The sequence below is a fragment of the Choloepus didactylus genome, chromosome 17 (genome assembly GCF_015220235.1).
Source record: "Choloepus didactylus isolate mChoDid1 chromosome 17, mChoDid1.pri, whole genome shotgun sequence".
Lineage (NCBI taxonomy): Eukaryota > Metazoa > Chordata > Mammalia > Pilosa > Megalonychidae > Choloepus > Choloepus didactylus.
In genome coordinates, this window is record NC_051323.1 from 5,427,370 (window position 1) to 5,451,711 (window position 24,342).

General features: G+C 42.0%; 1 protein-coding gene across 2 annotated transcripts in view; it reads right to left on the reverse strand.

Annotated features, from left to right (window-relative positions):
* Positions 1 to 35: 35 nt before the first annotated feature.
* KDM3A (lysine demethylase 3A) overlaps positions 36 to 24,342 on the reverse strand; it is a 63,237-nt gene continuing 38,930 nt past the window's right edge. For both annotated transcript variants that reach the window (XM_037806530.1, XM_037806529.1), the window contains exons 12-26: positions 21,889 to 22,103; positions 18,713 to 18,865; positions 18,497 to 18,592; positions 17,994 to 18,121; positions 16,384 to 16,579; positions 14,945 to 15,117; positions 14,327 to 14,563; positions 12,890 to 13,061; positions 10,346 to 10,433; positions 9,612 to 9,742; positions 3,403 to 3,522; positions 3,187 to 3,326; positions 1,503 to 1,679; positions 1,284 to 1,418; positions 36 to 728 (exon numbers count right to left, since the gene is read on the reverse strand). In XM_037806530.1, the coding sequence (XP_037662458.1) occupies positions 648 to 728; positions 1,284 to 1,418; positions 1,503 to 1,679; positions 3,187 to 3,326; positions 3,403 to 3,522; positions 9,612 to 9,742; positions 10,346 to 10,433; positions 12,890 to 13,061; positions 14,327 to 14,563; positions 14,945 to 15,117; positions 16,384 to 16,579; positions 17,994 to 18,121; positions 18,497 to 18,592; positions 18,713 to 18,865; positions 21,889 to 22,103 (2,242 nt within the window). In that variant the 3' untranslated portion in view covers positions 36 to 647. The remainder of the gene's footprint in view (positions 729 to 1,283; positions 1,419 to 1,502; positions 1,680 to 3,186; positions 3,327 to 3,402; positions 3,523 to 9,611; positions 9,743 to 10,345; positions 10,434 to 12,889; positions 13,062 to 14,326; positions 14,564 to 14,944; positions 15,118 to 16,383; positions 16,580 to 17,993; positions 18,122 to 18,496; positions 18,593 to 18,712; positions 18,866 to 21,888; positions 22,104 to 24,342) is intronic.

Below are 24,342 nucleotides of genomic sequence, written 5' to 3' on the forward strand. Positions count from 1 at the left end.
CAACCAGAGGCTAATGCCAATAAACAGAGCCAAAATATTATATGAATATTTTAATGCAAAATGCTTAACACTTAAAATTAGCAAAGCTTCATTTAAATTAAAATTCCATTTAACTAAAGATGGTTAGCCCCAAGAAGTGTACAGTAGTTATTTCTGCTATATAATGCCAGTCCTGTGTAATATAGTCAGAACTGTATCATTAGCAGTCATTTCCTCCATTGCTCTTCTGAACCCTAAGGGGTAGGGAGTACTCAGACAGACCCAACACAAAATACAACCCAAATAAACTGTGCAGTGATTCCCAGTAGTTACAGACCCATTATGACTAAGCTGTCCAGCCAAACAGCTGGGCATAACTGCAGGTATACTGTTTTGTTTTTACAGCTTGGTAAAAGTTCTGCACTAGGTGAGAAGTCACAGTTTAAGGATGAATGTTCTGTAAATAATTACTACATATACACATTTAGTGTCTGTAAACACTAGAAATATACATTAGACAGAGTACCCTTTACAAGTCAGGTACAGTTTAAAAAAGATGATGAGGTAACATGAATCTCAAAGTCCACAGGGATCCTGCCTGAAGAGTTTGAACAGCTGCCGGGAATTCACTTCCGTTGTGCAGAGGTGTGAAGGCGTCTCCGGGACCCTTAGAATTTGCCAAAACTGGATTCACTGGCTTTCAGCATAGCAACTGCATCTTTCACTGCATGGTAGATAACATTCTTCACCTAATATTAATGGAAGAAAATAGTCATTTTACCTTTAAACCTAAAATGGGTCAGTAACAGTAAACTCCACTGCCCCTCCCCAACCAATTTTACTGCCAGTTATCTCAATCAGAATTTAAAACTCAATACTCCAAATGAAATGTCATTCCTGGAAAGGCCCCAGGGCTCTTTCAGGCCAGAATTTCATACGCATGCCGCCTGTGAAGCAGTTAGAAGCTCATTTCCTCTCTCCACGGGCTTTGATGCCACACACTCATTCCTGGTGACTGTAGGGAGGAGCAAAATCCTAGAGAACAGTCTCATTATTTTTCAGCTTTATATTACATAATTTACTACTGGAATCATTTTCAAAATACTACCTTTCAGATTGCATAGGCCTCACAGAATCTAACGGTATCAAATAAGGTGAGATTTCCTCAGTTTGTTCTTCCTTTACATACACAGAACTAGAAATGACTGATGTTATCAAATTCACTGACCTTCTTTATATGGCCAGTGCCTTAAAGGGTCATTAAGCCAGAGTCAGAGAATGCCAGGAATCTGTGCTACTTTTACCTGCAATTTATCTTCATGATTGGTATGAGTCTGTGACAGATAGCGGAATTCCTGAGTAAGCCAGAAGCAGTGTTTGACATGCTCTGGAGAAACAAAATCTTCAGCCACTTTGATACAGCTATATAAATTATGAACCTGGAAAACACCATGACACATCAGTAACACACTCAAAGTTCATGGCATAAAGACAAAATAAAGAATCAAGGAATGGTTTCTTGCCTGATGTGGAGCTCCTGCTGGGATAAATACCACATCTCCGAGAAACTGTACAATAGCCCAGCCTTGAACTCCATACTCTTGATGAAGACGCTTTCGTAGGGCTCGATCTAAATACCAGCTTTGATCATGAATAGGATCATGGTCTGCTGGGTTCTCCTGACCTTGCTCTTCTGATACCTAGGAAACATACAAAATATTGTGCAACTGGGCAACACAATAAGGTCAAATGAGGGCATTTCTTCCCCCTGAGCAGTGCTGGTTGTCAGCAAATGTCAGGCAACTTCAACTTTCCTGTGTCAGGAAAAGACAAATTAAATGCACCTGTTGGTAGGAAAAAACAAAAACATTTATTGAATGAGCCAACTGAAGACTAGAAGATAATGTGGCTTCCCACAAACAGTGAGTGGAAGTTTATGAATATTTTTATAAATACTGCATTTGGACAATGTTTTAGACGACTTTTGAATATATGTGGGCTCAAGCTCCTTAGAAATAAATTTGTTGCTTTGCTGTTAATTTAAAACCCATATTCACTTAATAATCTGAGCTACAGAAAGTCCCCCAAATAAGTGTAGATTAAATTTGAAAAAAGAGCCTGTTATTGTAGATCCAGTTTCTGCAAAGCCCAAACTCACAGTGACACCATCAAAGGAACAACATGGTGACTGGCAGGTTTTCTGGAAGAGTCAAGTCTCAGCCAGAAGCACCCTGATTTCAGCAAACACTAAGGACCTACATGGTGCCAGGGCTAGGAGACCCCTTCCTCACCAGCAACTGAAGAGTACCAGGCACCAACACCTGGACTGCAACTGGCAGCCTCGGTCATAAAGAAGTTAAAAAGTTGACTGGGGCCTCCAACCAGAGTCGTTGCTGAATGACCTGACAACTACCGGGGAAATCTGGAATCACTTTCTGATGACTCTTCCCAAGCCGAGAATGGACAAACTCAAAAGGGATTTGGTCACTCACACAGAACATGGCCACCCAGGGCCAAAGACTGATACACAAACTTCTGAAGTTCGAAGCAACAGAAGCAAATAGACAGATGCTACAAGATGATCAGAGGAACCAGCCAAGGCAGAGCACAAAAACCTAATGCACTATGTGAAACACAGGCATAAAAGACAGGCCCCTCTTTTCAGAGGTCTGAGCCTTATCGGTTACATATCCTACTCCTCAGCACCTTCAGCCTGTCTAATCCAACATGTACAGATTTAACCATGGAGGCTGTGACATTTCCCCAGCAAGCCAGTCAGTTCACGACATACTTTACTGCTATTTTCTAAACTATTCTTTCAAAAAATTATTGCATCCACAGCTACGTATCTATCATGAGTATCGGGAATATACTGAATTTTCTCCCTCAGAACTTAACTCTCTAAAAAAAGGCAGCAAGACTGACCAAACAGGAACTCAAAGTGGCCATGATATGTAGCCTTTTTAGTAATAAATGTGACCATATTTTCATTTGCAGTTCTTCTCTGATAGCTATAGGATGCAGCCTTTATATGGACTGTTGTAAGTAGCAGAGCAGGTTGTTTTTCACACAAGTAAAGCTAAGAAACAACCCCGCAAACCACAATATAATAAGCCACTCAGAACTTTTTTTTTTTTTTTTAAAGAGAAAATACAGACCCCTAAATCAGAGGCTACTCCTTCCATGCCGCACAGGAAAGGAGCGTACCTTTTTAAGGAATTCTCGTATCTTCTCCGTGTCTTTAGCAGCATATATGTGCCAGAGGGCTCCTGGTTTCTCCTTCCCTTCAATAAATCGCTTTATTGTGAGTTCATCAGAATCTCCATCTTGGATAGTTTTAAGGACTTCTAAGTGAGAGAAAGCAAACATCAGACCATGGTCCCTACCACAGAGGAGCAACCCAGTTTCATTTCAGGAACCTACCTTCTTCCTCATCACACTCTCCTTTGGGAATTCCCACATAAACCATGACATTAGCTGCATCAGATACATCTAAGTGAAGATTTGTTGTTCCATATTTCCGATCTTCTGGAGTAATTAATCCTGCAAAATGAAAATGCCTCAAGTTACTAAAGATAACAAGGCCTGCTGTAGTTTTTTCCACACATGGGGAGGTACCTGGTAGCAAAATTTAAAAACTTCTTCTAATTATGTAAAACATGATAGCATATCATATATATATATATATCACATATAAATATCATAATAATATTTAATATTGTACTTTCAACTTTGAAATAAAAAGATCTTTTATCAAATATTTAATTATGAAAATAAAAGGCAAAAACAATAAAAACAATTTTAGGACTTCTGTTTCTGGTGACATGGCAGAACAGGCACCTGAAAGACCTCCTGTGCAAACTAAAAATTCTGGATAAAATCACTGAAAATAATTTTTGTAGTGAATCGATATACTAGCAAGAAAGAATAGTCAGAAGCCAAAAACTAGAAAGCAGGGAGCAAGAAAGATAGGGCCGACTACTGAAGTTGGATTTTGCCCAAGGGAGATTTGCTCAACCAGGTGACCCTGAGCTTTGGCATTCACAGCCTGGGAGGGGTTGGGGCAGGAGGAAAGCCCAGGGTCTCCCCCAAGACAGCGAGTTGAGGCCCTGATCAAGACGGCAGCATGAAAAGTTTCAGGGATCTGGCCCCAGCAGAAACTTGAAACAACCCGCAAGATCTGGCAGAAGCATCTTTCTCAAAGCCCCAGAAAACAGTTAAAGTAGTGCAGCAACAGGATGAGTGCCGAGTCCAGAACAAGGCTCCTTAAGAGCGGTAGGTCTCGTGGCGCCTCCGCCACCCCTCCCAATGTGGATCCCTTGTCCCGGTAACCCTTGAGTACACACTGGGAGTTTGACTGTCTGGCCCAGTCTCACTGGTGGTGGCCGGAGGGACTTGCCTGTCCTAGAACCTGCGAATGGAAGGCTCACTGAGCTCTCCCACAGGATTCTGTGTGAGGGCAGTCAAGTCGTGCTGCCTGGGGTAAGGGACTGCTAGCAGAACACACAGTGCCTGGACCACGAGGAAGCTGTTTCCTAGGGAGGAGGGGACATTCATAACTGCGTAAATAGGGGACCTCTAGGGCCACATGCACTTGTCCCAGGCAAGGCACATGCAGAAAGGCCCCTATGCTCTGATCTGGAGTTATTCTCCAAGGTTTCTGTGTGGATAAGGTAAAAGACAACACTCCCACAGGTCAATCCGCAAAGACTGGGACAGACATTTTCTTTCTTTTGTTCTTTTTTTTGTTAGCTCCCGGCACTTAAGGAAATCTCTATCATAACACTAGCTGGATACAAGCTTAAGGAATAGACACCTCAGAATCTACCTTCCAGTGATAACACGTTAAAATATCAAAATATCCAGGTTTCAACAAAAGATTACAAAACATCCAAATAAACAGGAAGCAGTGGCCCAGGTAGAGAAAATTAAAGCATTAGAAACTATTAATGAGGATGATCAGAATTGGACATTCCAGGCAAAGACTTTTAAAAAATGGTCCTAAATATGCTCAAAGAACTAAAGGAAACCATGGACAGAGAAACTAAAAGAAATCAGGAAAATGATAGATAAAATTACAAAGACAGTATTAGCAGAGAGATGGAAACCATGAAAAGAAACCAAATAGAGCTGAAGACCACAGTAACAGAAATGAACAATTCCCTAAGAGGGGTTCAAAAAAAGAATGGATCTGGGAGAAGAAAAGAATCAATGAATTTCAAGACAAGACAACTGAAATCATCCAGTCTGAGGAACAGAAGGAAGAAAAAATGAAGAAAAATGTGGAATCATCAGGTGTGCCAACATATGCACTGTAGAGTCCCAGAAGTAGAAAAAAGAGCTAAAGGGGCAGAGAGAAAATTGGAAGAACTGGCTGAAAACACCAAATTTAACGAAAGATATGAATACACACATCCAGGATGCTCAATGAACTCCAAACAGGATAAACCCAAATTAGACCCATGCTGCCTCACGTTTTAATCAAACTGTCAAATGCCAAAGATAGATCCTGAAAGCCACAAGAGAGAAGCAAAGTACCACATACAAGGGAGCCTCAATAAAATTAAGTTCTAATTTCTCACTGGAAACCATGGAGGCAAAAAGGCTGAGGAAAAGACATATTTAAAGTCCTGAAAGCAAAAAACTGCCAACAAAGAATTCTACAGCGGGTGAGACTGTCAAAAACAGATTAAGACATTCTCAGGTAAACAAAAGCTGAGGGAATTCATCACCACTAGACCAGCCCTACAAGAGATGCTAAAGGGAGTTTTGCAGATTGAAAAGCAAAGGAAAATAGTCAATAGGTCGAAGCCGCACAAATAAATAAAGATCTCTGGTGAGGGCAATGACACGGTAAATATAAATGCAGCACTATTGCATTTTTTGGTTTGTAACTCCACTTTTTACTTCCTACAGCATCTAAAGGGCAAATACATAAAATGTTATGATAAATCATGGTTTTGGACTCATGATGATAAACATGTAATTTATGACAAGGATACGTAAAGGTGGGAGGACACAGGAACATCCCATGTGCATTCTACTGAAGGAAAGCTGGTATCAAAGCAAACGAGATTGTTAGATTTAGGATGTTACATTTAAGCCTGACGGTAACCAGAAAGAAAATAAGAGAATACGCAAACTGACAAGAGACAGAAAACAGACTACAGGTTATGGGAGGGGGGCTGGGGGAAGGGGGAAGTTATAGAGAATGACTGGAGGGTTTCTGTTTGAGGGGAAAGGAAAATTCTAGTGATGGGTGGTGGGGAGGGTACCGCAATACTGTGAATATGGTTAATCCCATGGAATGCATCATGCTTGGGAGGGGTTGGGAGAGGAAGATTTATGTTGTATGTATGTTTCCACAATTAAAAATAAAAGAATTAGAAACTAAAGAGACTGACAATTAAATACAATATGCAGTCCTGGATGGGATCAATAATGGAGGATAAAAGGCTCAAAGGGACGTTACTGGGACTTAAGATGAGGCGTCTGATAGAAACCACCCACCCATATAGCCACTGAGTTGGGACCTCACATGGCTGTAACTCAGTGTAGGAGGTCCCTGGTTCCCTCAACTGTAAAGAAAAAGGGTGAGGCAGGGCACAAGGGCCCCTCTGTGACCCTCATCTCTCATCCACAGGGGACGGCTCGTCCTGCTCCCCAGTGTCCTTGGACAGCCCATCCCTGACACCTCAGGTGTAGCCTCTACACAGACTCCAGAGGAGCAAGTGGTTTTCCATACCAGGTAAGAAGCAACTCCCACATAATACAGAGCCATTCAGCAGGATTAATCCCTGAATCCGAGGCCTCTCTTCACAAGCCACAGGGTAAGGAGCGCACCTTTTTAAGTAATTCTTGTATATGCTTCTTGAATGGGCAGTAGAAAGCAGCATGGCTGTAAATTGCAGCCTCGGAAACGTCCCTCTTATTTTGCAGAGGCCAAGGTACTTACGTCTGGCCCACCTGGACCTGTGGTTTTAGGAGAGGACTACACCCAGGAGGGGGCAACCCATAATTCCAACTTGGGACCAAGGCCTAGAGCCCTGCTTTGCTTTCCTTCCTTTCCAACATGCTGAAATGCCAGCCCCAAGCAGTAGGTAAAGTACTAGGTACTGACGTGAAAGGACAGCATACATAAGATACGCTTTAAAATGGTGAAGGAGAAATGAAAAGGGAGGGGATTATGAAACAATTATGGCAAAAAGTTGATAGCTATTGAACTGGGTGATAAAAATGTAGGAGTTGCTGTAATAGACTCACAAGCTTTGAGTGTGTTTGGAAATATTTCCATAATAAAAAGGAAACAAGTTAACTTTAAGAAGGAAAAAGATAACATGGTAGAAGAAGAGTGAAATAAATGCAGCTATGTATGATAGCATGGATAAATATAAAAATCATCTGAATCTATCCATATAAAGTTCAAAAGCAGATTAAAAAGAAACAATATTGTTCATGAATACAAATAAATATGGTAAAACTATAAAAATAAGGGACTGATAAACCCAGACTTGAGGATGGCAGACAGCACTAAGGGTAGAAGAAGGGGATGGATCCAGAGGAAGCACTAGGATTGGAGAACAGGCCTCAAGGCATCAAGGCTGCAAACGCCAAAAGAGGAAGGAAATGACACCCACCCTGCCCCATCAGTCCAAAGTCCACCCAATCCCAGCCATAGATGACTGCACCTCTGATGAAACCAGTCTCTGAACTAAGGGAGCCTGAACTCAGATGGAACCAAGATTATAAAATACAAATGTCACGAGGGAAAGGATCCCCAGAAAAGAGAAAATCTTGAAACAAAACACCACAGTTTTATGAAAAGAAACATAAGCTCAGTCAGATCTGCAGGGCGATGTGGCACTGGGGTGGGAAGGGGCTAGGGACATGGGCTAGAAATCAGGGACCTATGTTCTCATCCCAGACCTGCCACGAGCTGCCCCCTGGAGATCCCGAGCAGGCCAGTGTCCCCTCTACTGTCCCCAGGTCCTGGCTCCCCTTTGTAAAACCGAGGGTGGGTGGTGACAGAGCTGGAGAAAGACTGGACTAAATGATCTGTCTAGAGAGCCCATTTACTCCATCAACTAGCCTGTGGAGAAAGACTGCCATTTAGTAATGTTTATAAGGTATAGAAAATGAAAACATTGCCATTATTTTCAACCTAAATGCTTATTTCTGGATATGAACAACTTTGCCACAGGAAAACTTTTATAGAGTAACACTGCCATCTATCAGTGCCTAGGAAGAAAAGACATGTTGCTAAGCTATTTAAATCAAGCAGGCAATTTATTCTGAGAACTCCTCAGCCATCCATTGCCCTACAAAATTCATGATTTCTGCCAAGTATAGACAACCATTACGTAGCATTATACCACCTACTTTTATGGAAAAATGCTTTCAATTACATAATTTCTGTAAATCCCCACTGTAAACAGAGTGTACCCTGAGAGCCCCTCTATCCAGCTGCTTTGATCAGGCTTTGAAGGGCTCAAGGAAAGGGGACTTGGGCCAGAAATGCCACAGGACCCACGGGATATGCAGGGCTCTCCACAGAGACTGACAAGCACAGGGAGTGGGCAGGGACTTCTGCCTGCTGTGTCCCCTCTCAGGGACCACTTTTCACCACACCCCAGCAGAACTTTCTTGGGCATCAACCGTTGGGAGCTTCCCAACAGAAACTCTCTCCTCTCCGAATGTTCCCTGGCCCCACTCCTGGTGGTTCCTGGGCTGACTCCCCCATAAGAAAACTGTGGCACTGGGAGCCAAGTCCCCACACTGTCCCCAGCAGCAAACACACCAACAAACTTTGTCCTTTCTTCACAAGGGTTGCCACCTTCAGGTATAAAAGACATTGGCGTTAGGAGATATTGTAAGTAATTATGGGAGGAAGGAGCAAAAATCAAAGAAGTAATTTTAAAAACAACTGAAAAAAATGGGGGTCAAATAATGTAAAAGACTAACTGAAATGCACTGTAAGAACCAAAAACTGGAAATGTCATCCCACAATAAACTGGTAAATAATTCCTTCAAAATGGCTATCTTCAGCCCAGCCCTAAACACAAAACTGGTCGGGCACACTAATAATGATGAAAGGGGCTTCTGGTAAATGTAGAAACTAATCCCTATCCTGAGCAATCCTCCTTGTTGGACAGTTGACATAGTTATGTCCAAACAATAAAAATCCAATTTAAAGGGAGCTTTCAATACTAACTTAAGTAACTGAACGTCTACCCACCAACGGAGAACACTGAATTTAAGTTGCAGCAGGTATTAAAACAATGCTAGCAGATTGCTCTGAATGTTCATCAACACAGAAATGATTAAAAACTACATTCGTTCAATAATGTACGACGCAACCATAAAAAATTATACTGAACACTAGCAACATGTATCGATTTTATGATAATAGATGCAGAAAAGAACACAAAATTGGACTTGTCCTGCACTATGAAAGGACATACCTATACATGTGATCAAGGAAGGAAAGGAAACAGGCAACAATTAAAACTGCTGCTGTGCTGTTAGTTTTATGGACGTCTTCCATCTCCCCCTCCCCAAAAGTCAACTTTCCAAACATGGTGACTTGTTTTCTTTCCATTACGATGTTTTAAAGTTAGCCCTTTTCTCCTTACCATAAGCATTGTACATCTTGGGACCCAGATCTGGCCGAACAAAGTAGTTTGGCAGCTTGGAGGCCAGGTTCAGTTTGCCATCTCGCCTTGTGTACTCGGGCAAAGGGATGTTGGCCATCAGATCATCAAACCTAGGGCAGGAGAACCAAGGATTCCAGAATAAGTTTGTCCTCCTAGTTCATCATTGTCTGATTTGTTTTGTTCCTTCTACACCAAAAGGAAGAAACAAAAAATTCTGTGATCATGAACATGAAGATACCTATCATCAACAGTATATAAGACTAGAATTACAGTAATTACGAACTTCTCTCTCTCCTATACCACAAAAATGGGTTGAAATGATCTGGAATATTTCAGACCTGAGCAATAAATTCCTGAGCATGAGAACTAACACAAAGGGGCACATTATTAATTAGTTCTAAAGCTCTTTTCAAGCTTGAATCAGGAAAATAGATCTACCAATTCAGATGTTTTATTGTCTAACTCAGTGAGCTATCTTATACACACATGGAACTTTCATCATTCAGCCAAATCTAAGAGTTAATAACTTGCTCATCTCATTTAAAAATACATGTGTCTCCAAAAATTTTAGAATAGAAATGAAAATAAGCACCAGTGAAATTATGGGACCTTTTGTATTTTCCTGAGAACCATTTCTCCTTGCCCACCTCAGAAAAGAATTTACCCTACTAAGTCAAGAACAGAATCACCTCTCCTCACCTCCCTCCTCATACCTGGAAGGCATCATATCTCTGAAATCTTCTCCTGGTGGCCAGTCCTTAAGCTTCAACACCATTGGTTCTTTTTCATTTTTCAAGCGATCTGAAAGGCAAGCAGAGTAACTGAACTGTTACTATTCCTAACGCAGACACAGCCAACACAAAGGACAAATTAGCATTTTATACCTCAACAATGCAAATAAAATATATTTTGCTTTTCTCTACAAAATGCCCATAACCTGATATAATTAGTATGTAAAGATTATCTTTCTTTAGTACTACCACTGCCAACTGCCAACTATTTTATTTCCACAGTGCCAAGAAATCCATTTGTACTCAGAAGGCAGCAAGGGGCAGCAAAATGAAGATCATCAACTAATTCGTATTAGGGCCCTGCCTTTTCTGGACACTTATTTAACAGCTGTTTGTCCTCTCAGATTATAGCCGCACCCTTTTGCCATTATGATTGGGTGACGTTTCAGCCATCGTCCCTCTCAGGCCCAGTCTGCTCTTCCTGAGCAGTGTGCTCTGGGAGATGTGACAGCTCCTGACAGACCCACAGCCACGCACCTTACAATAAAGCCCCTGCTTGCCTACTGAACCCAGTTTTCCGAGGCCAGCATGAATAGGGATGGTTTGTTCTGTGCAGGCAGAGACTGAGATGAGTTGGTATTTTGTCCAGGGACAAGGGCTAACAAAGCCCACTCTTTTTTCCCCTGCCATCTTCTAGATGATACATGAAAGGTGAAGTCAAAACTATTTTCTGAGTCCCCGTGTGCAGACAGTGACAACAAACCAGAACCCAGAGGCTTAGACTGGAAAGGCAGCAGTGCTGATAACTGAGGAGGAGCAACGAAAGCCACTCTAGTTTCTCTGAGTTCCAGCCTTTGCTCATGGTTTCAACCATTCCACTCTCACAACTAAACCAAATCCCAATGAGATTAGGACTATTTAGCATTCCCACCTTTGGATGAGGAGACTGACTCTCAATAGATGCCCAAGGTCTTCTGGCTGTTAAGTGACAGACTCTGAATTGGAACTGGGTTTGACTTTAGAATTGTGCTCTCAAGGACTAACATGTATGTAATGTTTTGCAGTCAACCAAGCGCAGTCCCATAACAGTTCAAATAGTTGTGTACTCCTGGAGGCATCAAGGGCAGACAAATATAGGCTTCGACATATATTGAAAACAGCAGGGATTTCGGTGGGGGTGGTATGCTGGGTGGGTGGCAGCAGAATCATAATTCTGGAAAAGGCAGTCTGCCGTTGACACTGGGCTGCCTTGAGTTTGTATGCAAGAGGCAGTGTGAGCCCCAGAGGAGTTAAATGACCAAGCTCACACACTTATCAAGAACATACCAGGAATCAGGATATGAACCTGAGTCACTGGGAAAGCACAGTATGGTACACACACAGATAGGCTGCTGAGATCCTCCCCTAGGAAGGACTTACTGCCCAGCTACCCCGAGGGCCTCCCCAGCTGCAGTCATGCCAGGTCATGCCCCTCCTGGAACCATCTGCATCTAGAGACTGAGGGACAAAGGGGTAGAGAGGCCCTGACATTTCCCACTTCAGCCCAACACAAGACAGTGAGGGGCAAAACCTGCCCCAGAACCCCCTGCCAGGATGGCTAAGGCATCAGGGGTCTGCAGGCAGCTGGACTTCTACCTGTTCCTGCTGCCTCCCCCTGCATTTCAGATGCTCACATCACCTGTGAAATGCCGCTGAGCCCTAATGAACACCTTGCACTCCAAACTTCACCTCAGCATCTACTTCTGGAAAACACAATTGCCCCTTGTGGAAGAATTAACTATCATTTTGTTACCAAGGTCCAAAGGTATGGTCTATAGCCCATAAATGTGGGTAATGAGGATTAAGAGAACAGGAGAAAGACTAAAGTGTATTAAAAAGAAGAGCAAACCTTATTACTGAGAGTAACACTTGAGCAGAGCTGGGGCATCATGGCCGATGGCTATCTCCTGTGAATCTGAGGGCCCTGCCTGGACTTCATGTTCTTGGAAACAGTCTGTTGACTGGTCAGTATACCGAAAGGGCCAGGCTCGGCACCCAGACACACAGGCCTTCTCCACTGCACGCCCAGCGCTCTGCCGCCACCCAGTGAAAGAGGAAGTGACCAAGAGATCCTCTGTATAACTCAATTCACATTCCCTGGCAGTTTCAGCTCTACTTGTCTTGCTAAGCAATAATTTTAAAAAGAAAAAAAGATACTTGAAGACACATAAAACCACAGCACTGCTTTAAAGCGACCCTCCCCTGGGCCACAGGTGGAAGCACCGCATTCCCATCACAGAGCAGACATGGAGCCCTGTGAAAAGACTGATGACAAAAACCTCGTCTCTAATGAACTAAAAGCTGAATTCGCCTCAGCTCAAGACATGAAACTGTGTGAAAACAAAGGGGAGGAGCAGACAAGACACCGATTTTCAACACAGACTCATGGGAAATACCCCCACGGTCACTGAGGAGCCTCCTACTCCTGCTCTTCCTGTGTCCCCTCCTTTCACCTCTGAACCCTCTTAAAAGGTCTTTATTACGTACTCGGAACGTCTTCAAAGCCATCCCAGAAGTCTCCTACTGTGGCACCTGTGATGATTTCATTGGTCCTACAGTTAACGAGGTCGACCTCCTGATGACCAAACTCTTTCCGGAAGGATTCAGGTTTCCACAGTTCAGTATTCAATTTATGATGCACTCCAGACACCATCACTGGCTAGAAGAACAGAACGAAGACTGTAGTTTGGACTCCCCCAACTCCCTCCCCGATGTTTCCAGGCAGCCCCTCTTCACACACCTGCTGGTTTGATTCTGAGGGGCTGGACCTCAATTTCAGGTGCCGACGTGAACACCCACAGCATTTCATCTTTCTCACCCATCTGCTTCACACACACCTCGCTCTCACACTAGACTCATATGCGTGTACAATCAAGGATCATACCTCCCATCTCAGGTCCAATTACTCAAGGAATATCAACTCCAAGGCCCAGGGCTAGGCAAGGGTGGGAAAGGGAGACCTAAGCCTGGCAGGAGTATCCTGCAAAAAGGAGGAGCCACCACTGGCCTCTAGCCTGCTGCTGCCAGGCTGGAACACAGACCTGAGGCTGCCAATTGTTTTGGTTGTCCAAGACAAGCTAGAACTCCTGATCATTTTGTGAAACAGCCTGAATTTTAAAATATTGCCAAAAAGGTCAATATTTTTTTAAAAATTATGTAAGCCAAAAAAAATATACTGGGGGACTATATACAGTCTCTACTGCGTCCTCTGTATACAGGATTAAATGAGCAAATCCCATTAGTATGATGGGATATGTGCTTGTTATCTGGCACTTTCTCAAGTCCTGGCCTTGTCCAAGAGCAAAGTGTTCCTTTAGAGAGGACCCCATTTGGCTGAGAAGAGAAGCCAAAGATGCAGAAAAAAGAAACCAGAATGAGAAAGTGCAGAAAGAGGGCTACAAAGCCATGCGTCTCCTAAACATAGTGACCATAACATATAATAGCACTGTCATTTAAAGGCAGGTGCCTTGCAAGACCATACACTGATCCCAGGAGGACACCAAGTAGTTCTGGCCCATCCAGAGTGACAGCACAAGGCCTTAATTCAGCGAAAAGGGGCACGTGATTTTTACTGTTTCCTTTAACACCCTAAACTCCATCAACCGCCTAATCATGCCCCAACGCCCCTTGTGGAGGTTTCCATGTAAGAATCACTAAGCCTGGAAAACTCTCATCAAAAATCCAATGATGACTAGTTAGAAACAGTCAAAACTTGATTGGAAAAAAAGGTCAGAAATGTCTGCTATGAAAACAAGATTCTCAGTCACACTCCACCCTAGTTATACTCATCCTAAACAATAAAGGATAAAAACAGGAGGTAAAGGAAATACATTTGTAATGGAGGGGTGGGGCTGTCGGGAAGTCTGCCAAAGGAACCCAGGGGAGGATGTGAACTGGGATGGGGAATCAAGAGGCCCATCTCACCTGCCCTTGCTTCCAGCACTCCCTGAACACATTCCAGTTGCTTTTGTTGTTGGGATCTTGCAAGCATAGCAAGCGACTATCACACAGCCAATAGTGAGGAGTGTCAAAGCCCAGAATGCTGGGCTTTATCGTCAGTCCTTGAGGCCTCCTAGATAAATCGGAGGAAGTCTTATTTTGCACTAAAGAAGCAAAGATGTCATCGAGGATTTTGGGTGTATTCTTGAGTCCATTTTCTGTCTGAATTTGAGAAAGATGACGAGTTTTAAAAATGTGGTTTCCTACTATCAAAAAAACCCATTCCTATAACTGTAGGATGAGTACGTTTTATATATCCTGAAAGGAGTCTAAGCTAGGACCCCAGGCAAAGAGGAAAATATGCTTCCTCCATTTAACTTTACTCACAGGAGTGGGTACAGGCAAAAGTCTAACAGGAAAAAATGGCCCAGGCCACTACTACAATCATGTGAAGCCCACCTGCCAATTCCATGGTTGTCTGCCCACACCAAGTGCAAGCAGGCGAATATTCGTATCTTAACTTCCTGTTTCAATTTTGTCTAGTCTATTCCTCTTCTATTCAACTTTACAAGATGCAATACAAACAATAAAATGAACACATACCTTTCCTGTAGAGGAATTCAACAGATTTCGGAGGAAACCAGAATTGTTGTTGCTTACGGGTGTCAAAATTGTGCTGTTGAAAGTGTGGAGGACTGTACTGGATTTGCTCAAAGGGGGAAGGGGGGGAAGGCATTTGATTTCATTCTTTAAAACTGGCATTGTTGGTTGTTTTTCTAAAAACAAAACCAAAAACATTCAGGTTGAAAAGCTTTCTGAAAGGCAAATCCCTTATTGGTCTTCTATTAACAGAATTACTTTGGAACATGGTTTTCACTTACTGGAAACAAAAACATAAGAGGAAAAATAATAATGATATTATCGATTTAGACAAGGATTACCAATTTGTATTAAAATAATAAACATCTAATACCCAAGGAGATAACAAGGTAAATAGTATATTTAAAATTTTCATTTTCTATTTGTTTATTCCAAGTATACAGAAATGCAACGGAATTTTGCATATTAACTTTATAAGCTAGGAACCCTGGTAGATTTGTTAAACATAGATTCTTTTGGATTTTTCACGCATATAATCAGATTGTCTATGAGCATCACCAGCATCTCTTCCTTGCTTGTTCTTTCTTTCTTCCTTCCTCCCTTGCTTTCACTTACTGCACGCACTGGCTATGATTTTCAGTACACTACTTTCAACAGAAGTAGTGATGGGGGTACCCCTGTCTCGTTCCTGTACGTAGAGGGAAAGTATTCAAAAATATTCAACCATTATTTATGATGTTTGCTGTCTTTTTTTTTTTTTTTTGTAGAAACTCTTTAGATTAAGGATGTTCCCTTCTATTCCTAATTTGCTAAGAGTTTTTATCCTCAATAGGTGTTGAATCTTACTTGAAATGATCACATGATTTTTCTCCTACATCTGTATTTCTGGAAAAACCCCCGCTTGGCCATGCCGTGTAATCCTTTATTCATAGTATTGAATTCAATTCATTAAAATTACAATTTCTCTTTCTTCTAATATAGCCAGAAAGCAGAATCAACTGAATTCTAATCTACCTCTACTGATTCCAAAGCCCATGGTCTTTATGCCATTATCAAGCATCCCAAGATGACAGCACATGTGAAAAAACCAAAACTGAAGCCAGCACATTCCAATTTAGACAACACAGGAACTATATACAGAGTAAGGGAAGGAAAGCAAAAAGTCACAGATGAAAACAAACAAGTCTCAGCCCCTCTCTACTCTTGTCAAACAGACCCTGAAACTTATGGTGCCCAGGAGCTCTCTCATCAGTGAATGCTCTTCCTCTCGCAGCATTTGGAAAATCTTTTCACTAGTGTCAGGCTCCAGGATGACCACAGGGAACCACTTTCCATTCTACCTGACTCCTAACCACTCTGATCTCACAGCACTAGGCTTGCCAAGTCCCTCCATGAATGGATTAAAGCACTCAGGAACCTGCAATGAAACAGGAAACACTCACCCTTGTTTTCCTTGTTGACATTCCCGCCAGTGAGGTCTGCCAACCAGTTTAAAGGAGATGTAGTGGCTGCACAAGCAGGCTTCATGCTGCTGGCTGGCACAGTGGCTGCATCCCCACCTGCAGCTGCTGGCTCCGACACCGAGGGATTCTGCAGGAGCACAGCGCCAAGAGCAGACTTTTCTCCAGCTAAGGATGTCTGTTAATTACAGAAGGAGAATTTTCCATAAAAAGAAGAACGGCATTTTCTTCTCTTCTTACCTTCCCTCATAACAGCCCACCGATAAGAAATAAATATTCAAAGCAAAGCCACGTAACAAACAGTACTAGGTACCACCACAGTTGCAGGAATCCTACAATAATATAGCAGAACTACAAAGACTGGAGAGATTTTAATTTTAAGCTTCTCAGTACTACTTGTGAAAACAAAAGACGTTAAGAATTTAAACACACAAGAAGTCCCCCCTCCACTATGTGTTACCCGTCTCATACTTGTACACAGCCCTATCTGCTCTTGTGTATTATGTTGCTTTAAAGTTACCAGTGTATACTTGCCCCACCCCCCCCTCCATCCAGTGAGCTCCCTCCTGTATCCTGAACAGGCACTCCAAATATGGTTGCTGAATGAGTGAATAAATGAGGCAGGTTCGAAAAGGTAAAGCTGTGATTTCAGGACACAGGATAAAGAAAAACAGGGAATGCTCTTTACTGATTTAGCAGTGTTCTAGGTCAAAAAATGTGAAGAACAGCTCTTCAAAGAACTCAAACATAAACTGGGAAAAAAAAAAAAACAAAAACCCCCACAAAATTGGGAAAAGCACATCACAGATGCTTTGGGCCTTGACGAGCCGGCTGGTGGTGCACACACCCGTGAGTGGGAGGAGCTGGGCAGGCAGGCTCCCGCTGCAGCCCAGGCCCTGCCTCTACACGTGATGCTGTTCTCGGAGACCAACTACCAGCATCACTCCTGCATTCCTGAAGCTGAAGCACACGTAAATCAGGTTTGTGAGCCCAAGTTATGCAATTAGAAAGTGACAGAGAGGGAATATGAATTTAGTTTTGACTTCAAAGATCACAAGTTTTCTGCCACTCAGGCTGTCTTCCACATCACAGTTTTAGGAAAATGTATAATCATTTCTGATTATTAAACAAATGCAGGGTAATGATGGCAGGGGTGAGGGAAAGGATGGGGGACAGGGCAGTAAGGTGATGGTGGGGATGAGAAAGGAGCCACATGAGGCCAAGGAAATGCCCACTGCATCATTATTCTGCCAACTCTTCACAAGCAAGCATGGTATATTACATAATTTAACTCTGCAAAACACATGAGTAGTTTTAAAAAAGCCAAACAAATCTGACCGTAACTTATTAGGTAGAATATAACAGAAGAGGTTTTCAGTTTTGATTTTCTTAAGGAACAAAATTTTAAGACCTTCTAAAACAGACTACAGATGAGTGAGTCTGGGTCTATGAACTATCATATAAAACATACAAATTATCTTTTTCCACTGTTCTCATGTTCCTTTCAAATTCCCTATAGAAGTCCTTAGGTTATCTGAAAAACAGACCGATGAAAACCACAAGAACGGTGACTTCAGCATCAGCAGTCTTACCTGTTTTATGTCTTCCTTTGAGGCTGGCTTTGAAAAGAGTTTGAATTGCCGATTTGAACAGGGACAATTTGCCTTTATTCCCCATTTTGCTCTTATTGAATGAACAATGTCTCCAACATCATAGAGGGCTAAAAAAAAAAAAAAAAAGAAGACAGACGCAAAACCCTGAATGAGGATATGAGGTACTTTTAACCTCTGCATCACAAAGCAGGGGCTGATGTTTCCAACGGATTACTGTTCCAGCAGCATGGTGTTTCCACACTTCCCTTTCCATCTGCTGAGCATTTATGCCTTTTTCCATGTCACCATTTTCTTTCCTTCTCCAAAACTATTTACAGACTTTAAGCAAAAAGTTTTGGAGCCGTTACTGAAATATGCTTCTGGACAATTTATGGTACTTACTATAGTTAGTAATTACACTATAGAAAGTAAAACCAAACCACAAGTCCCCATGAGTTAACCAAAACCAGGGGGAAAAGAAATCCACAAACCACATGAGGTACCTTTTCCAGGAATGATTTGTGTAGGCATCAGGTTCTCCGGTTCATGGACCTGACTCTTCACGCATCTGAGCCACGAGAAGGTCTTGTAGGCAGCACCTGCAAATAACTGACTTGTAGCACCCTTCCTCACAGACCCTTGCCCCAACTACTTCAGCAATCCATGACAGGCTTAATGTAAGTTGCAAGAAGGCTGAAGAGAACCAAGCCTGTTCTCACCCTGTTGGCAATTTTTCTTCTTCATCCGGTAGCAATCCACACACACTCCAAACCCACATCGAGGGCACACCCAGTGCAAATTGAAGATGGTGGTGTCGCACACATCACACATTTCCCGAACACCTTTGACCGCTCGTTTCCAAGCAACCTGTCCTGCAGAAATCAATAAATTGCTTAGTCTTGGGAGAAGGCTTCTGAACTAAACATGAAGGGGATGGGGAGTTGATGTCATTCCTCCCTCTGACTGAGGTTCCCATGAACTCTGTTCAGCCTTCAGAGCCCATCTGAAATGCTGCCTCTCCCGTGAAGCTCTCCAGGATTCCCTCACAACTCCCATAAAATTGTATTTGTACTTCAGACTCAGGCCTTTCATACTGTATTATAGTCAAGTGCAATTTTACCTCCCACTAGGAGACTAAGCACTGTAAACGCAGAATCTCTGGTTTGGCTGTGCCTCCTTCACAAGGAACGCTGCACACCACTGGTGCTTAGTAAGTACCACTACATAAATCAGTGAAAAGAGCAGCTGTGGGTACACAATTTGGAGCTCAGACACAGGTATCACACAGCAGTGGTTCTTAACCTTTTGGGTCATGAGCCCTTTTGAGAATCTGAAGGTAGCATGCTCCAGACATTCTTCGAAGGAAAAAAAAAATGTGCTCAGATGCACAAAGCCAACACTCAGCATACAGCATCAGGTTATTCACTAAGATGCCCTGAATCCACTTGCAGACTGTCAACTGAACACCTGATGCGTGAGGGGGCCTGGAGGGAGCAGCACATTCACTTAGTGTAAGCGAAACAGACCCAGGTCAGCTCTTCACTGGCCAGGGCCAGACCTTGGATTTTGTCAGTGCCAAGAGAGATTCAGGCACTCAGGACTGAACCATGCTAACCAAACAGATTGAGGCACAATCCAGGATTCTACCAAGCAGCATTTTCTGTTCCAGTGGCCAAGATAAGACAACTGGAGGGAGAAGCCTTCCAGGACTGGGCAGGACACTGTGCCCTCTCCTACCCCCCGCCCCACACAGAGTATACCCACTTAGGTGACCAAGTATCGGAAAGCTTCAAGGGCTGTAAGTGGTGTGTGTGTGTGTGTGTGTGTGTGTGTGCATTTTTTTTTTCTAGGCCATAGAAAAGCCCAAAGTCTGGTGACCAGATGACTCCTCTTAGTCAGCCTCTGCATCTTCCCCTCAACAACACTAGACCAACACTGCCTCCTTCTTGTTCTCAGTCTTCTTCCTAATGCAGTCTGTTAATTTGTTCTTCCTTCAAACTGCACACAACTCAAATGACCAGTTTCTGTTCCCACCAAATTAATCCAGTTGCTGAGTGGCTGTCTACCTTCTCACTGCAATATAACAGACGGCTCAGTGCACAAGACACAGAGCTTTAGGCATTTTATAAATGGTATTTTATGAACTTCACCTTGGTCACACAGATTGTTTAATTTCAGAGTATTCTTAGATCTCTTATCCTCATATTTAATGACTACTTGTCATTGAAAAGACAGAATAAAAGTATAATGACTGAGATCTCTTAATTGCAGGGTCAGAGGGTGGCCCTCAGGAAACACCTTACAGTGACATCTTTCATTATCACTCAAGAGTTTCTCTCTTTAATCTGACCACTTTGTCACAGAGGAAAGAAACAGCAACAGGACAGTCAAAAAGGCAAGGATAAGGATTAATCACACTGAAATCTTCAAAGAGGAGAGCATTTCCTAGTTATGTTCTTAAGACAACTGCTAGTACCTTTTTCTGTATGAAAAAAATAACATGTTTCAGATGACTCACCTTTAGCAAAAGAAAAAAAAAACATTCCTTACTTCAAAAAGTCCTGAAGGCTCAAGAGTAAAGCTACTGATTTATCCCAAGAAAGTGTCTGTACATTCCAGTCAAATATGTACTTCTCTATACCAGTCACTGAAGACTTTTTCTTTAAATCCACTACACATTTACTTAAATGTATTTAATAAGGAAATTTTATATCTCTACTGAAAACGGAAAACCAGTATCACTTGTTCTAAATAGAAAATTACAGGAAAAAAAGAGTTGAATATGACTCTTGGCTTAGGTCTTTACTACCCCAATAGAGCGGAGAGCTTCTAAAGCTGCTCATTTTTACAATGTGCCTCTGGGTGCCCCGGGACCTCACACCACCCCCTCCACCCACCTCAGAATCCCTGCTGCTGGGAGTGCCTTGGTTCCCGGTTGCTGGACCCTTGAGCTAACAGTATCCATTCCTACCCAATAAATTATTTTTGAGCTGAGCTAGCTTCAGTTAGTTTCTGGTACCTACAACCAAAATTCCTCATCAAGACTGTTACGTGCAGATGCCTGTATTCAAACATATTTGTTTATGACAAGATACCCACCAGAAGCATGAAAAGCCTTCAATTTTAATTTTTGACCATTTGGAAAAGATAAAATGATAGAAGAAAGAAAACATGAGATTTAAAAGACAGATGCTCCTGGGTGTTTCTGGCTGGATATCTCATTTCTACAGAGGCATATGGATAGAGAAAGGTATGTTGTCCTCCTGAAATCACACCTGAAGATGTCATGAAGGGTAGCTGGCTCTGATGTGCTGGTCTTTGTGAATTACTCAGCTGCCAGCTCAGTGAGGGTTTGCAGAGTGCAGAGAACACAGGCACACACCAAACTAGAACTTCCAAGAACTCCCTTAAAACCCTAACCGAATCATTTCCATCTGAGCTCGTTCTAATTCTCATACCTGAGATCCAGCCCTGTGGACTCTGATTCACTAGGTCTAGGGTAGAGCCTGTCTATTCCTATTTTCTTTGAAATGTATTCCTGATTAAGAACTTTTGTCTTCAACCAACTGGAGGCCTCATCCCCTTCTGGGAAGTCTGCTCTGCTGGCAAAGCAGTGCAAATTCCACCACCACATCATCTTTATCTTTGCTAACAAAAAAGGAGTTCTATTTCCTTTGAAAATTGCCCCCAAATAAGCCCCAGTATAAAGGTAGCCGACTCTGATGAAACCAAGAGGCAGTAACCTGTTACAAAAGGAAAAATGCAATCTTATTGTATCTAAGTCACCTAACTCTCTGGGTGAAAAATGAAACCCATGCAATTAGGACTTGGGTGTCATTTAGGAACAGAAATCAATTTGGACTAAAAAATCCTACCCCCTAAGAGATGTTCTTACTGTGTGGCTCAATAGTTGACATAGCTTCTTTTTCAGAAATCACCATTTGACAGAAGTGGTCTCCAATGTTGGCCAGGATATACTTGGCTGTGTCCAAATCAGTCCCCACCACGTTTTTGGTTAAGGGCAACCATAAGCCAATTGCTTCATTGTCATACTTGTTTGGTGTTAAGAAGCCTTCTACCCGCAACACACCATGTTTGTTGAACTGTAACCTGGGGGAAGTGGAAAAAACAAGTGTCTATGTATATGTATACACATACCCACACCCATTCCCACAAATTTATTTGCACCTTGTAATTACTGTTTAAATCAACAAAGTCTTTCCCAGTTTTCTGTAATCTCCATGGCTAATTATAACCAATTGTTATTTGGCAATGTCAATAGAAAGATAAAAAAAATTTGCAAGACTTCCCTCAAAAGACAAGCCACAAAGTGACAGAGTGAGAAGAAAGTGTATTTTGCACTCAAACCAAGAAGATATAATCATAGCGCCTCCAGGGACAGTTGCTCAACCTGCTAGACTTGACACTTAATAGCCAGGACAACCACCAGTCACAACAAGTCACCACAGAAGTGGATAAAGAACCAAAAGAAAGTAATAAATAATCTGATCAGATTTGACTACAATAGTGCTCCTGGACAGTTACTGAAGCCACGACTGTGTTGATCTAGGAGGTATTCAGCACGCACAGGAATCCTAGCTGCAATTTACTGTGGAAACTCCTGGAAGGAGAGGAAGTGTTAAGATGGCTTTCAGCACCTAAGAAGGGTACGAGAAAGGCAGGGCACTTTCCCAGGATTCTAATTTCAACACTCTACGAGACTTGGAATTCTTTATATATTGGCTTTGAGTTTTTTAAAAACACAACATTAAGTTGTAATCTAGTTGGACAATTAGGAAGTAGATGTAAAACACAAAGTGAAATACAATGATAGATTTAAGGCATGACAGTCATTAAGTCTGACAGGAACCATAGGAACTGCTGACTCTGAGTTTTGTGGGTCTAATCTGAAGAAGGCCTTGTGGTAGAGAGAGTTAATGAGCTTGGCCTGGCAAGAAAAGGTAGACAGGTAACAGGAGGCATGCCAAGGAGACAGTATTTCCTATGAAAGCAAGAAAAATGCAGGTGAATGGGTGACAAGAAACAGACTAATTAATTAGATTGGAAAAAATAGGTAAGAATCAGGAAAAAGAGGGTTAAGCGAGGGTCAATTGCTGTAAGCCTATAACGTTTTGCTGGGGACCTTGGTTTCTTCACCAGGCACTGGGCACGAGGACACTCAGTGAGCCTGTGAGACACAACACAATGTTTACTTTAGAAGGAATATCTTTTCAGAAGAGTTGTAGGATGAACTGGAGGGATGAAGACCGGGAGTTTCCTGAAGGATGCAAATGTATTTCAAGTCCAAAGGAGAAATGCAAGTTTTTAATTAATAGTCAAATGAGAGATAGTCATACTGGAAAACAAATTTCAAAGTCATTTCAAAGGGAGAGAAAATGGTCTCAGGAACTGGCCACTGAGCTTTACCATCAAGATCCTCTCTCCACTAATACTTTATCTGCAGGAGAGTTTAATGCAACATTAAGCAAAGACACTCTCCCTTTCAAAGCAGTTCAAAGTAGAAAAACAGCTAAGTCATAAAATCTATAATTTCCGGGGGTTTACAAAAGAATAGTGGTTAAAAAAAATTAAAAGCTGTGACAATATTCAAAGGAAAAAACAATTACTCCCTCCCCAAAATGCCTCTGCAATTTAAACCAAACAATTGCTCATCCAGTCCAGACATATCCTTCCCAGTAGAGGAGCTATGACATGAAAACTCATTTATAATAGGAATACAGAGATCTGTACAGTGCACAACCATTTTGCTGTTCCTCCAAAGTGTACATAAGTACAGTATATACAAATGCATATGCATCTTAACACACTTACCTAAGAAAGAATTCTCCAAGAGGAAATTTGAGCTAAACTTTTCTGTGAGCTTATTTGAGGCCAAACATTATTTAGAACATATGTATATATGTATATAGCAACATATGTTAACAGTTATCACAGCTCTAAATGCTACACATACTTTACCATGGTACTTTTCCAATTTACTTGGAAATGAATGGGATAAACTAATATTTAAAAAACTTGCCTTCGCCAATTAAGCCTGAATCAATAAGTTATCAGCACAGATATAGTTTATGGTCTGAAATACCTGTGCATTTAATTCAGTTTATCAGGAATCCTGGCTTATAAAACTAAAAGGAAGAAATTAAACTCAACACTTCTTGCTCATGATTAGAACCAGTTGAACTTCAGTTTCTAAGTCTCTGAGAAAGTGACTCATAACAAAAGTTCATCTGTATCCAGAAGAGCTGCTCATTTAAACAGAGGCTATATAAGTAAGGCTGCCTTTTCTGTACTCAAGATGGAAAAATTTGAAGAAAATGAATTTGACTTA